This window comes from Pinus tabuliformis, chromosome Q, assembly GCF_031772625.1.
Source record: "Pinus tabuliformis cultivar Carrire ecotype Pingquan chromosome Q, CPIR1, whole genome shotgun sequence".
Taxonomy (NCBI): Eukaryota; Viridiplantae; Streptophyta; class Pinopsida; order Pinales; family Pinaceae; genus Pinus; species Pinus tabuliformis.
Window position 1 is genome coordinate 985232860 of NC_142296.1, and position 12186 is coordinate 985245045.

At 32.1% G+C, this 12186-nt stretch overlaps 1 protein-coding gene and 1 pseudogene across 1 annotated transcript; one reads left to right on the forward strand and one right to left on the reverse strand.

The window, feature by feature from the left end:
- The first annotated feature begins 221 nt into the window (after positions 1–221).
- On the forward strand, positions 222–1545 carry LOC149222779 (uncharacterized). Its single transcript, XM_089383160.1, has 2 exons — positions 222–747; positions 999–1545. Exons 1-2 carry the CDS (start codon positions 433–435, stop codon positions 1446–1448), a joined length of 765 nt encoding a protein of 254 aa, XP_089239286.1. The 5' UTR covers positions 222–432; the 3' UTR covers positions 1449–1545.
- An 8800-nt stretch (positions 1546–10345) lies between these two features.
- Positions 10346–10675, reverse strand: LOC149222780 (cysteine proteinase inhibitor A pseudogene; annotated as a pseudogene).
- Positions 10676–12186: the final 1511 nt, after the last annotated feature.

Consider the following 12186-nt stretch of genomic DNA (forward strand, 5'->3'; position numbering starts at 1 on the left):
CTCTGCTTTATTTTGAAAAGAATAAAATGGTAAAAGCAAAATTACATTGCAAAAGAGGCGGCGCAAAACTCTGCTTTACTTTGAAAAGAATAAAATGGTAAAAGCAAAATTACATTGCAAAAGAGGCGGCGCAAAAGAGGTGGCGCAGACGTCATAGTTATCCTGACAAATTCTATTTATAGGCCAGCGTTACCCTGTTTGGGCTCCCGCGTTAATAAGTACTTGACTTTGAAAGCTTTTGGGCCGCAGGTCTCCAAAACGAATCCCAAATCCAAGGGAACGCCTGGTGCATCGACTATTCTGGTCTTGTTCCATTTTGTTGATAACTTTGGCCAATTTGGATTATCTGCAAATTCTTCGGTATAACCTTGGAATTGCCGGAAAACGTTTCTTGACCTGCAAATCCTAGTAATTAACGCTTGAAGAGTTCCAATGGTGACCAAGGCACTGCAAAGCGGAGCCTGCGCTTTTGTTGAGAATTTTATGGCTAAGCCTGCGAGATTGTCTTCAAACGGAAAACAGAGCGTACCCATCTCTGTAATTTCATGTAAGAAAAGTACTTCCTGCGCCAAACCCTATGTCTTAACCAGCAATGCAACCATATTTCAAACAGGGAAAAAGGAAAACAGCAAAATGAGCTTGCAACCCATCTGTGTAGATGGGCTAACCTGTGCCGAGGAAATGAAAGCCTGTCCGCCAGTTACCTCTGAGAAGCTCGAAGAATGGATGAGAGATTCAGTAATCGAGGTACGCTAATAACATGAAATGAAAATGTAATATTTTGTAACTCTTCGAAGATTTTGATACAATATTCCTGATGGCTTTCTCCTTTTTGATGCAAGTATAGTGATGGATTTTTATTTGTGGATGGAATCTGATGAAATATAATTAATTGGTTTTCAAATTCTCTGGCAGAAATTAGGAAGATCATCATTTTGTATATATCACGCTGGTGAAATTCTGACTTTTGCTCTTTGTTTTATTGCCTGTTCTAGCAGATTGTCAAGCATATTCAGGAAGCCCCTTTTTTGCACTATGTATTTGACAGAAAATCTCCTTCGACAAGTTTGAAGAAACAAAGGGATTATGCGGATATGTCTGGAAAGGTCGACAGTTGGGCTAAGATCAGAAATTCGGTGAGAGATATATCTCCTGAAGCGGTGATTCTTGTACAAAAGTTGAATCAAGATATCTCTCCTGAAAGTGAACTTTCAGAAGAAAATGTGCTCTGTAATGGGAATGGAAGGCATAGTACAGATCAGCAGGGCCGGACAGCTGTTTGGGGTTTGCTCATTCAAGGTAGAAGTGTTGGGATGAGCGCTTGTTATATTTTGAAGACAACGCAGATTGTGTCAGCCATTGGATATTGTACCAGTTTTTGTTTGACCAGAGCAAAATGCTTTGGTCCAACTCCCCATATACAGCTCACTAACTCTTGGCTTCTCTAGTCTGCACCATAAGATTTCTCAATACCAATTATTGTTCCATTCACTGAGATATTGATACATTCTTTTTTTTTCGAAAGGAGAGATATTGATACATTCACTACCATTGACCTGTGTATATATCAATTATCATTCTAATAATTGCTTCTGTTTCTTTTTTCCAAAGGAGAGATATTGATACATTAACTACCATTGACCTGTTTATATATCAATTATCATTCCAATAATTGCTTCTGTTTCTTACCAGCTTATGTTTGACAGCTAAGGTCTGACAACATTTACATGGAAATTCCAAATTGTGAAGCTCTAATGAAAAAAAAAGACACTATATATTGAGAAAGTGCTTGGTCTACTGTAATAAATAAACGTAAATTTTTTTTCATTAATCATGTCAGAAAACTGGTTATTCGAATTGGTATACTGGTTCACTTCAATTAGTTTTTTATTGCTTTTTTGGTATGAATATAGTGTTACATTTTGGTCTTTTTCATTATAATATATTGATATTTTTTTTATGAGATTAATTTGTTTGTTTCAATAAATTAACACTTTGAAAAACTTAGGAACATTTGCATTTTGTACTTAACCATTCATATATACAATTTCAATACAGAGCCAGTAACTCAAATATGGTATTCTAACTCATTTTGGTGAAATTTTACTCAAAAAATTGCTTTTAAAGACATTTGAAATATACAGGTGCCACTTTAAAAAGATTAGAAAAAAAAACATATACAGTTTTTAATACTAGCTAACTGAATATGTAATGATTAGAATTTTCTGTGGAAAAAAAACATATATATAGGTTTTAATACTAGCTAACTAAATATGTAATGATTGGAATTTAGGTGAAAAAAAAAAAATCCCCCTTATTCACTGCATTTATTTGTTCACGTCAGATGTTTTTTATTTAAGTTAATGGGGTTGTGTTCTACTTATTCAATGCTATTTTTATCTTGTTTATTAGTAAATTTTAGAATATTTGTTAAGGATTAATCTATATACATATTTTTTTTTCATAATAATTTGGATTAACCTGATAATTACGTGTTCAAATCTGTGAAAGCTGAATAATTTGGATGCTCCTAAAAGGTTTGCTTTAACCTTATTAATTGTGTTTGATCACCTGTAATAAAAGGTTTGGATTAGTTTATATTTTGAAACTGAACACAAGGTTGATTCCATTAGTCGAATTCAATTACTGTTTTGTAGCTTGCCTTCTGAATTCAATAACACATAAAGTAATAAAAAGGGAAAACTTACCAATAAAGGACTTGGGTGCCTTCAACAGCGTTGTAGAACAACCTAGGAAGCGCAAAGCCACCTTGCTATTCTAATCGACGGAGGACACGATAGGTGTGAGATTCATTCTCGTTTTTTTTAAGCTTTAAGTTTCCATATAGATCACTGAGTAAGAAATAATTGAGTTGAGAGGTACATTTTATAGCCCAGTGTGATGTTTAATTTAGATAATAAAAAAATCGGATTAATTACATTATTAGGATTTAGTTTACGTTTCAAACCAACTAATGTGGTCCATCTTGATGTGTAACCTTGTTTCTAACATCTTGATGTGAAACCTTAACGTGGTCCATCGTGATGTGTAATCTTGTTTCGAACCAACTAATGTGGTCCATCTTGATGTGTAACCTTAATGTGGTCCATCCTGATGTGTAACCATGTTTCGAACCAACTAATGTGGTCCATCCATGTGTAACCTTGTTTCGAACCAACTAATGTGGTCCATCCTAATGCGTAACCTATCAAAGTTGAAATTTCGCTCATGTCCGCTCAAATAAAAAATTTAAAAATTATTTAAAAATATAACTATACAAAATATTTAAATAATGCCGGTTCATGAAAAAAATTGCACGTCATCAAAGTTGAAATTTTGCTCATGTGCCCAAAAAAAATAACTATACAAAATATTTAAATAATGTCGGTTCATAAAAAAAATTGCACGTGAAGAAATTGGATCCCTCTCAGCTCATGTTATATCGGTATTTAAGATGGATCTAGCAATTGCCCCAAAAGGTGCAAAAAGATGCAGATAGGATTGCGAAATTGAAAAAGTTGTACTTTGACTATAATTATTTGGAGTTGTATTGAGTGCGACTTTTTGGAGTTTCTGGTGCCGCAATCCTACGTAAAAATTTGTGGTGAAATCATGATTTGTGTTATTTAAACTAGTTTTTTGACTCTATATATAGATTCAGCGCTCTGAAAAACCACTAGGGCACCTTTATTGTGCATGGTTTACCCATCAAACTTGTGATTTCAATGAATTCCTGCGGGATTTTAGAGAAATTAGACCATAAAAATCCACCGAAAAAACTTTCAAAAAATCGCACTAAAGACAACTCCTAATTATTTAAGATGGATATAGCGATTGCCCCAAAAGGCGCAAAGAGATGCGGATAGAATTGTGAAATTGAAAAAGTTGTACTTTGACTATAATTATTGAGCAAACAAGTTTAGCTACATCACCTAAATTTAGTTTATCTGTAAGTTTGTTCCTACGACTGAATTTGTAAGGATTGTCAAATTGAGGAAGTTGTACTTTGGGTTCCACAATCATGCTCTTGAAACATTAATTATAATATTAAATATTGTAGTCTCGGAAAACTGGAAAAATGATTTTATGTCATTGTGAACAAACATTTAGTGAGTAGAAATATTAAAAAGATTTATGAATAATTAATTAAATGAAATATTAAAATTGTCTTGGTGATGATCTTACTTGGAACAATTATTAACGGACTTGAAACAAACTACTTCTTTCTAAATAAATTCAAAATATATTAAAAATAGATATTTATATATAAATAAAAATTCTCAACTTAAAAAAAAACAAAAAACAAAAAAACATTATCATTTATAAATTCTTCCTTATTAAATAAAATAAACTATTATTTAATTGAAATAAGATTGAAAATAAACATGCATAAACAAAATCAATATTTATCTTTTTTTTTTCTCTCTCTTTAACCTCAATCTAGCTTACAAAATTATTCTTTATTACACTATGAAATAGTATTTTCAAATACTCCATATCTTTTTTAAAGTTTCTATTTTAAAATTAATTCTATTAAGAAGCCTTTTATATAAATTAAATAGAACTTACTTAAATTTCAATTTTATAAAGTAGATTAAAAATATTAACTAATTGTGAAAGTCACGTTGTGAACCAAATGTTTAGCTATAAAAAAACGTATTGAAATGAAATCATTAAAAATAATTGCCTTAAGATGAACATAATCACACTATAAAATAGGGAAGGAATGGTTAAAAAATATGCTCTATGAAATTATGTGCGGATCTCTAACTTATTATGGAAGATATGTTGTAATGCCTTATCTTGTTAGATCTGAGACTTTTGTGATCCATATTGTAGATAAATGTCTTTCGGATTAATCACATCATTAGGATTTAGTTCATATGTGGTTCATCTTCTTAATATGGTTCATCCTCGGGACAAGGTGAAAAAAATCATACAATCTTCATGAACAAATAGCAAGGATGCATCTTTGTCCAAGCTCACCGTTGAAAGCTAGCTGTTCGAGATTAGTTAAACAAATAAATAAAAATTCTAAAAAGATAGATAAGAATTATTTAATATTCTAAATTTAGTTATAAAATAGATGTTAGGAGAATGAATAATAGTAATATATTGTTAAGAAAATTAATAAGGGGGTTAAGAATAAGTTATTATTATTTAATAACAACTAATTTTATTAAAGTTATAACAACTAATTTTATTAAAGTTATAACGGGGTTAAGAATAAGCTATAAATATTAATAAAAATAGTTGTTATATAATATTAAATAATAATCAGGTTATAAGGATATCAAGTTTAGTTCCAACATATTCTATATTATAATGAATAAGGAAGAGAGAGGTTAAGAGCAGGGTTCAAAATATTCTAAAAGGGATCGGAATTAATTAATATATTATTCGTACTCTAAATTTATAATATTAATTAATTCTTATCCCTTTTAGAATATTTTGAACCTGCTCTTAGCCTCTGTTTACCTTATTCGCTATAATATAGAATAGGTTGGAACTAACCCTGATAACCTTGTAACCTCATTATTATTTAATATTATATAACAACTATTTTTATTAATATTTATAACTTATTCTTAACCCCCTTATAACTTTATTATTATATAATAACAACTATTTTTATTAATAACTTATTCTTAACCCCCTTATTAATTTTTTTTAACAATATACTACTATTATTCATGCTCCTAACATCTATTTTATAATTAAATTTAGAATATTAAATAATTTATAAGGAAATTTTGAATGTTAGATAATTCCTATAACGCATTCTTGCTAATTATTCATAAAGATTGTGTGATATTTTCACCTTGTCTTGAGGATGAACCAAATTAGGAGGATGGACCACATTAGTTGGGTTTTTATCAAATCTTAATGATGTGATTAATCCAAAAGACATTTATCTACAATGTCTTGTTAAACATTTTGATATTAATGATGTGATTAATCTGAAAGACATTTATCTACAATGTCTTATCTTGTTAAACATTTTGACTCAGTCAAATTACATAAAAATAAAATAATAAAATAATCTTATATGGTGATCTTAGTTTATGTTTGTATAAGACTTTATGCTATCCTTTTGTTGTTTAAGAGCTAGTTATGGCATTTATGATGGTCCTAGTTTTGTTGGTATATTTGAGAGTTACGGGGTTTTGCGAGTTGAATAAATGAGAACTTTTGTGCTTGGTGTTGTATGGGATTTCTAGTCTTGTTTAGACTATAATAATGTTTTAAGAAAAATCAAAATCTTGGAGTAATCTAGAAAAATTGTGTATCTCTAATTTTTGAGTAATATAAAGTTTTAATTTAATAATAATAATAAAATTAAATTAAAAAATCAATAATTATAATTATAACTAATAATCAAACCAATGTAAAGCCGAGAATAACCCAAATTTTTAAAATAAAAACAAAAAAAATAGATTTGATCTCTTTGTGTACTTTAATTTGTATAAAAACATTCAGAATCCTTTTGGTTGTTGAATGTGAATTCTTGACAAGTTGCTGAAAGCCATAGCAAGGAGTGGTTGTATGATCAGCCCTTATTTTCGGTGTCTTGCAATAGAGTTAACTCTTGCAAACTTGTTGAAAGTTGATATGTAGTGTTGCATATTTTCGTATCCGGATCACGCCATTGATTACACATGTTTTCATGAAGAGTTTGCAGCCCTGCCAGCCTACTGAAATCCGTTTATAGTATCAAAGTCTCGCACCATAGGTTATGTTTTGATAGGATTCAAGTGCATGTTTGATTTATTCTTTTAAGATCAATGTATAGGTTTTAGAATTTTTTAGGGATTAATTTTGCGTATCAATTAAACTATTAAGATTTAATTTAAATTTACAAAGATTCTCAGTGGATGCGAATTAGGTTGAAATTGGACTCCATAAATTTCCCAGTCCAAGGTCAATTGGTAGCACTGAGAGTTGACTTTTGGTGTTCTTTTCAAAACTGCATTATAATGACATTATAGAACGGATTTGTATAGAGTCTCAATCATGTCTATTTGTTTGTGGTGGAGTTGAGGTTGTGTCAACCCTTATTTTTAACAGTTGTGGTTTTGGGTACCTAGTATTGATGACTCATGGTATTGACCACATGGTATTACATGTAGTTTAAGCCATTAAAAGGTTTGGTATTCATCTCAATCATGTCAATTTGTTTGTGGTGGAGTTGAGGTTGTGTCAACCCTTATGTTTAACAGTTGTGGTTTTGGGTACCTAGTATTGGTGACTCGTGGTATTGACCACATGGTATTACATGTAGTTTAAGCCATTAAAAGGCTTGGGTATTCTTCATTGTATAGAGCTATAGTTGAGCAGTGAAAGCTCAGGTTGTTGGCCAAGTTGGTCGGGCTTGGTTGTGTTTTAACCAAAGACAATAATAGATTTATTGTTAATTGTTTCCAATTGAGATTTTCCAGATAAAAATACTCCACCTTTTTGCTGCGAGATTTGTCAGATTTAATGGGACCGCTAAGTCCTTGAATTTCATTGAAAATACAAATGAGTGTATACCTATGTTCCTTATACACGAAGGAAAAATAATGTCTGCAACATCCTTTCAAATCATGGTATAAGCATTAGGCCATAGGTTTGGAAAACCTCTAAGACGGCTAAGTCCTTGAATTTCATTGAAAAGACAATGCTATGAGTGTATACATATGTTCCTTATACAAGAAATAAAACAAATAATGTTTGCAACATCCTTGCAAATCATGGTATGAGCATTAGACCATAGGTTTGGTACGTATCCTTCAGGGTTTGAATTCTTGCTCAAGTGCCAAATTTATAGCAAGGACCATAACTTGTTATGGTTGCCACGTTGTTTCCCTACTCTCCAGAGAAGATGTGCTCTCTGGCTAACTAATTGGAAAAAAAACACTTCAGTGTTGTGAATTGGGTTATATCTTAAGGCAATCTTGAAGATAAAAGAATCTCTTTTTGTGATTAAGTCTTGTAAGAAGGATTTGTGAAAATTTCCAAGCCTAAGTGATTAACTCTTTATGATCTCAATAAATGAGGTAATTGTTGAATTTAATCCATATAGAAATAAATATTAATAAGGCAATCTTGAAGATAAAAGAATCTCTTTTTGTGATTAGGTCTTGTAAAAAGGATTTGTGAAAATTTCCAAGCCTAAGTGATTAACTCTTTATGATCTCAGTAAATGAGGTAATTGTTGAATTTAATCGATATAAAAATAAATATTAATAATTTTCTATGATCTCAATAAATGAGGTAATTGTTGAATTTAATCGATATAGAAATAAATATTAATAACTGAAAATTAAATCGCTTAAATATAAAAAACAATTTCACACATACTGCTCATTCAAAATTCTCCTTAAGTATAAAAAACAATTTCACACATACATAATTACTAATTCAAGATTCTCTTTTCATTCCTTCTTAAAAAAACTTACAAAGAAACCTTTGCATGCTACCCAAACAACACTGCACAGTCACCAAAATAACCCTGAAGTTGAGAAGAATCATTGCTTGAGAAGTATGGCTCATTGTATGGTTGTAAGGTTGTAAAAATTGTATGGAATGTCCAGATGTTTGCACGACTTGTCCATAGGAATATATGGATCCATCTAATAATAGGTTGTATGGAAATGTTTTGTATGCTATAGAAATTATACAGATTCCTGTAAGGGAATGTGGGGGGCTTGGAAATCTTGGAAATGTCTTTTTCCCAGCTCCCTGAGCGCTCTCTCTTTTCTGTCACTCAATCTAATCAATTGTTACTATGATGTATGATGAAAGTCTTTCCTTTAAGTTGTACTTATACTTTTATCTGGAGATCTATTTTTAAGATTAATAATGCATGAGATACAAAATCAATTTTTAGGATATTTTTTTTAACTAATAAATTACAAAATAAAGTTTTTCATTTTCCCTGATACTATTCAAATATTCCCATTAAAATGTGTGAAGGTTCCTGTCTGAACTCTAATTTTGAGGCACCTAAACCTCACCTTTTGGATGTGGCTAGACTTTCTTTCTCATATGACTTCCTGTTACAAGTGGGTAGAATGATATGGTGCATAGAAAAGTACAAGAATACAAATAATTTTGAACTACACTTTAGTGATTATGCAGCAAAATAAATACAGCTTAAAAATTGTGTCATGATCTGTCACTAAGTTCATTAGCAAATGCAACTTGAAGTAAAACTTTGGGAAGTTTTAGGAGGAAATCACTTAATCAAGTGTTAGTGAAGTTTAAGTGCTTGGATGATAGTGACAGCGGAACATTATAATGCATGACTGTACAAATGATTTCCAAGAAAGAATGAATCTTACTTACCAGTTATGGGTTAATATTTTGTTACCTATTTGATATGAAAAAGTGGGCATGTATTCAAACTCCAGAGTGTAGAAAGGTGTATCTCATAACCCTGGGTACATATCTATCATTCTAGTTATTTTGCAGTAGTGGTTATATTTTTATTAAATTGTTGTCTATGAAACTTGCAGTTTTATGTGTATCAGGAACTTCATTCAGTCGGCTTTTTTAGCAGAACCTTCAGGTAGAGTGTTAAAATAAAACCCACAAACTAAAGAAGCTAGCCTACTGCTGAGTAATATTCAGCTCCCAAATGGACTGTCTTTGAGTAAAGATGGATCATTTTTTGTCTTCAGTGACACTTGTGTTGCAAGGTTGGTTATTATTTAATGTTTTCATGCTTTATTTGTAACTAGTTATTTTCTGTGGTAACCAATGTGTAGTTGCATTCAGTTTCTGGTCTGAATACATTTCTGAAGAGGGGTACCATTCTTGAAACATATTTGATATGCAGGCTGAAAAGGCATTGGTTGAAAGGCCCCAAAGAAGTTACATAGTGTCTGAGTTTATTGCCTTCATGTGATGTGCAGCTGCTAAAGAAGGATCCAAGCAAACGACTAGGCAGTAATGAACTGCCTTCGACTCCAAAGGCTGACATTTTTTTTTTTAAGGCCTAAACCAGAATTAAGCTTGAACAATAGGTATTCCCGTTACTTTTCACTTCATCATTTCATTACAACTGCATTTATAGTTCTCCATTCATCATTTAATTATAACGACACCTATAGTTCTCATGGTCATTAATGGATACTAATGCACATTTGATTCCGTACCACTTACAGAACTAAAAAGCCAGACCTAGACCTAGATGGAAAATGTCATCATGGCCTCCAAAGCATTTGTGTTCTTAACCATGTAATCTACACCATTTAATTTGAACACTTGTATTCTTATTCCATGAACCCTCAAACTCTAACATCAGAGAAGAAAAAGGAAAAAAAAAGACAGATGAAGACGAAACCAACCTTTATCAAAACTAAGTTTGCAAGGGCTTGAACTCTTGCAACTGCTTGAATTTCACCCATGGCTTCACCCATACTTTGGACGCATACAAATTGGTTTTGGATCCCTTGGTCTCTATTATGATAAAGTACAGCAGATCCGAGACCACTTGCTCTTGGGCTTTTGCCACCTTGGAAAACAAAATACCAACATTTTGTTGCATGTATTCATCGACAACAAAGCGTCTCAGGTCTTGAATCTCTTTCTTGTGTTCAACATTTGGTATGTCGTGGATGCCCCCTACACTAGTGGAAGCATCCGCCATTATGTAGAGACATGCAAACAACAGTATCAACACCGCCATTGTTCTGTTGTGCCTTGTTCTGCTGCGCCTTGACGTTTTAATCGACATTTTCATGCACATCGACATCGTCAAAAATCTAACAGTTATCAACATAATTTTACAAATTACTCATCTATCCTCGTCACCCTCGTCTTCTTCTTGCTCGCCCACGGACTTAAGAAGATTGGTATTCTTTATTGAGGCCATGGGACTCTCCTATTTTAGAACCATTGCAAAGTAAGAACAATGCATGCGAAATGGGCACACTCTTTTGCTGCTACTGTTATGAAGAAGAACATGTTGCTTCAGAATATCAGTCCTATCCAAGTGCAAGTACGAGACGGAAGTGGGAAATTTGTACTCAAAGGGTTGCTATGAGAGGATATTTCCAATAGTTGTTTCTGGCCTTCAGTGGCTTTGAGATGGCCGAACTGTAGCCTTGCTGCAACATTGGGGTTGCTTGCATTGAAGCACAAAAATAACAAATCAGCGAATTCTATAATCGTCATGTTCATGGGCCACCATTCCGCAACCGAAGAATTATCCGATAGTCATGTTCATGGGTCACCATTCCGTTAATAACTAAAATGTCTTCTATTGTATCGAAAGATACCCATGTCAATTTAAGAGCAAAGGGAGACCAGTGAAATGTCACGCTAATTCACCCAACCGATGTCTACGGCGTAATAAAAGTGTAGACCAAATTGCATAGTGAACAAATTCAAAAGAAATATGAGACCAATGAAATGTCACTCTAATTCACTCAACTGATGTCTACAGCCTAAGAAAAGTGTATACCAAACTGGATAGTGAACAAATTCAAAAGAAATGTCTATCGTCATAAATATAATTAGCAATTTCCTTGAAAATGCTAAGATAGACTGAAAGAATAGAGCCAAAAACAAGTTCATAATTAAATTTTAGAATTCCAACAATATTCATTTTTACTAAAACTTTACATGCACACAAAATTTGTAAAAAAAAAAACTTTAAATCTTACACCCTGTTTAATTTTAAATATAGAGTTTCAAAATAATAATTAATATTTTCACAATTTTACATGCTAACATTTCACCCAACTTCTTCTTTGATATGATGGATATGACTCACATGGTCGGTCTACAAGTTTGAATTTGGATCTTGGACTGCACATATGTGCATCCTTTGCATCCTTTGTGTCTCACTCGATTGTTTTGGCTGAGATGGAGAACAAACACAGAGATTGAGCCAATATTTTTTTTTTTTTCTCAGGCTACCTAGAACCTGGAATCTATGAACTCTAGTTATGTATGCGCTGAATTATATTTTCTCTAGAACATTGTACTTTCATTATAATCAATGAAATGTGTTTTTTCTATTTTTGAAAAAAAAACATTTAACCATGTTTATTATTATGTTGATGTGGATGTATTGGTTGGAGCATGGTGTTTCTACAAAGGCTACAAAGCCACATTTGGCCCCTTGAACGAGATAGTGGAAATTCATTCAGATTGGGACTCACAAAGCCATGGAACACAAATTGTCTCCATCAT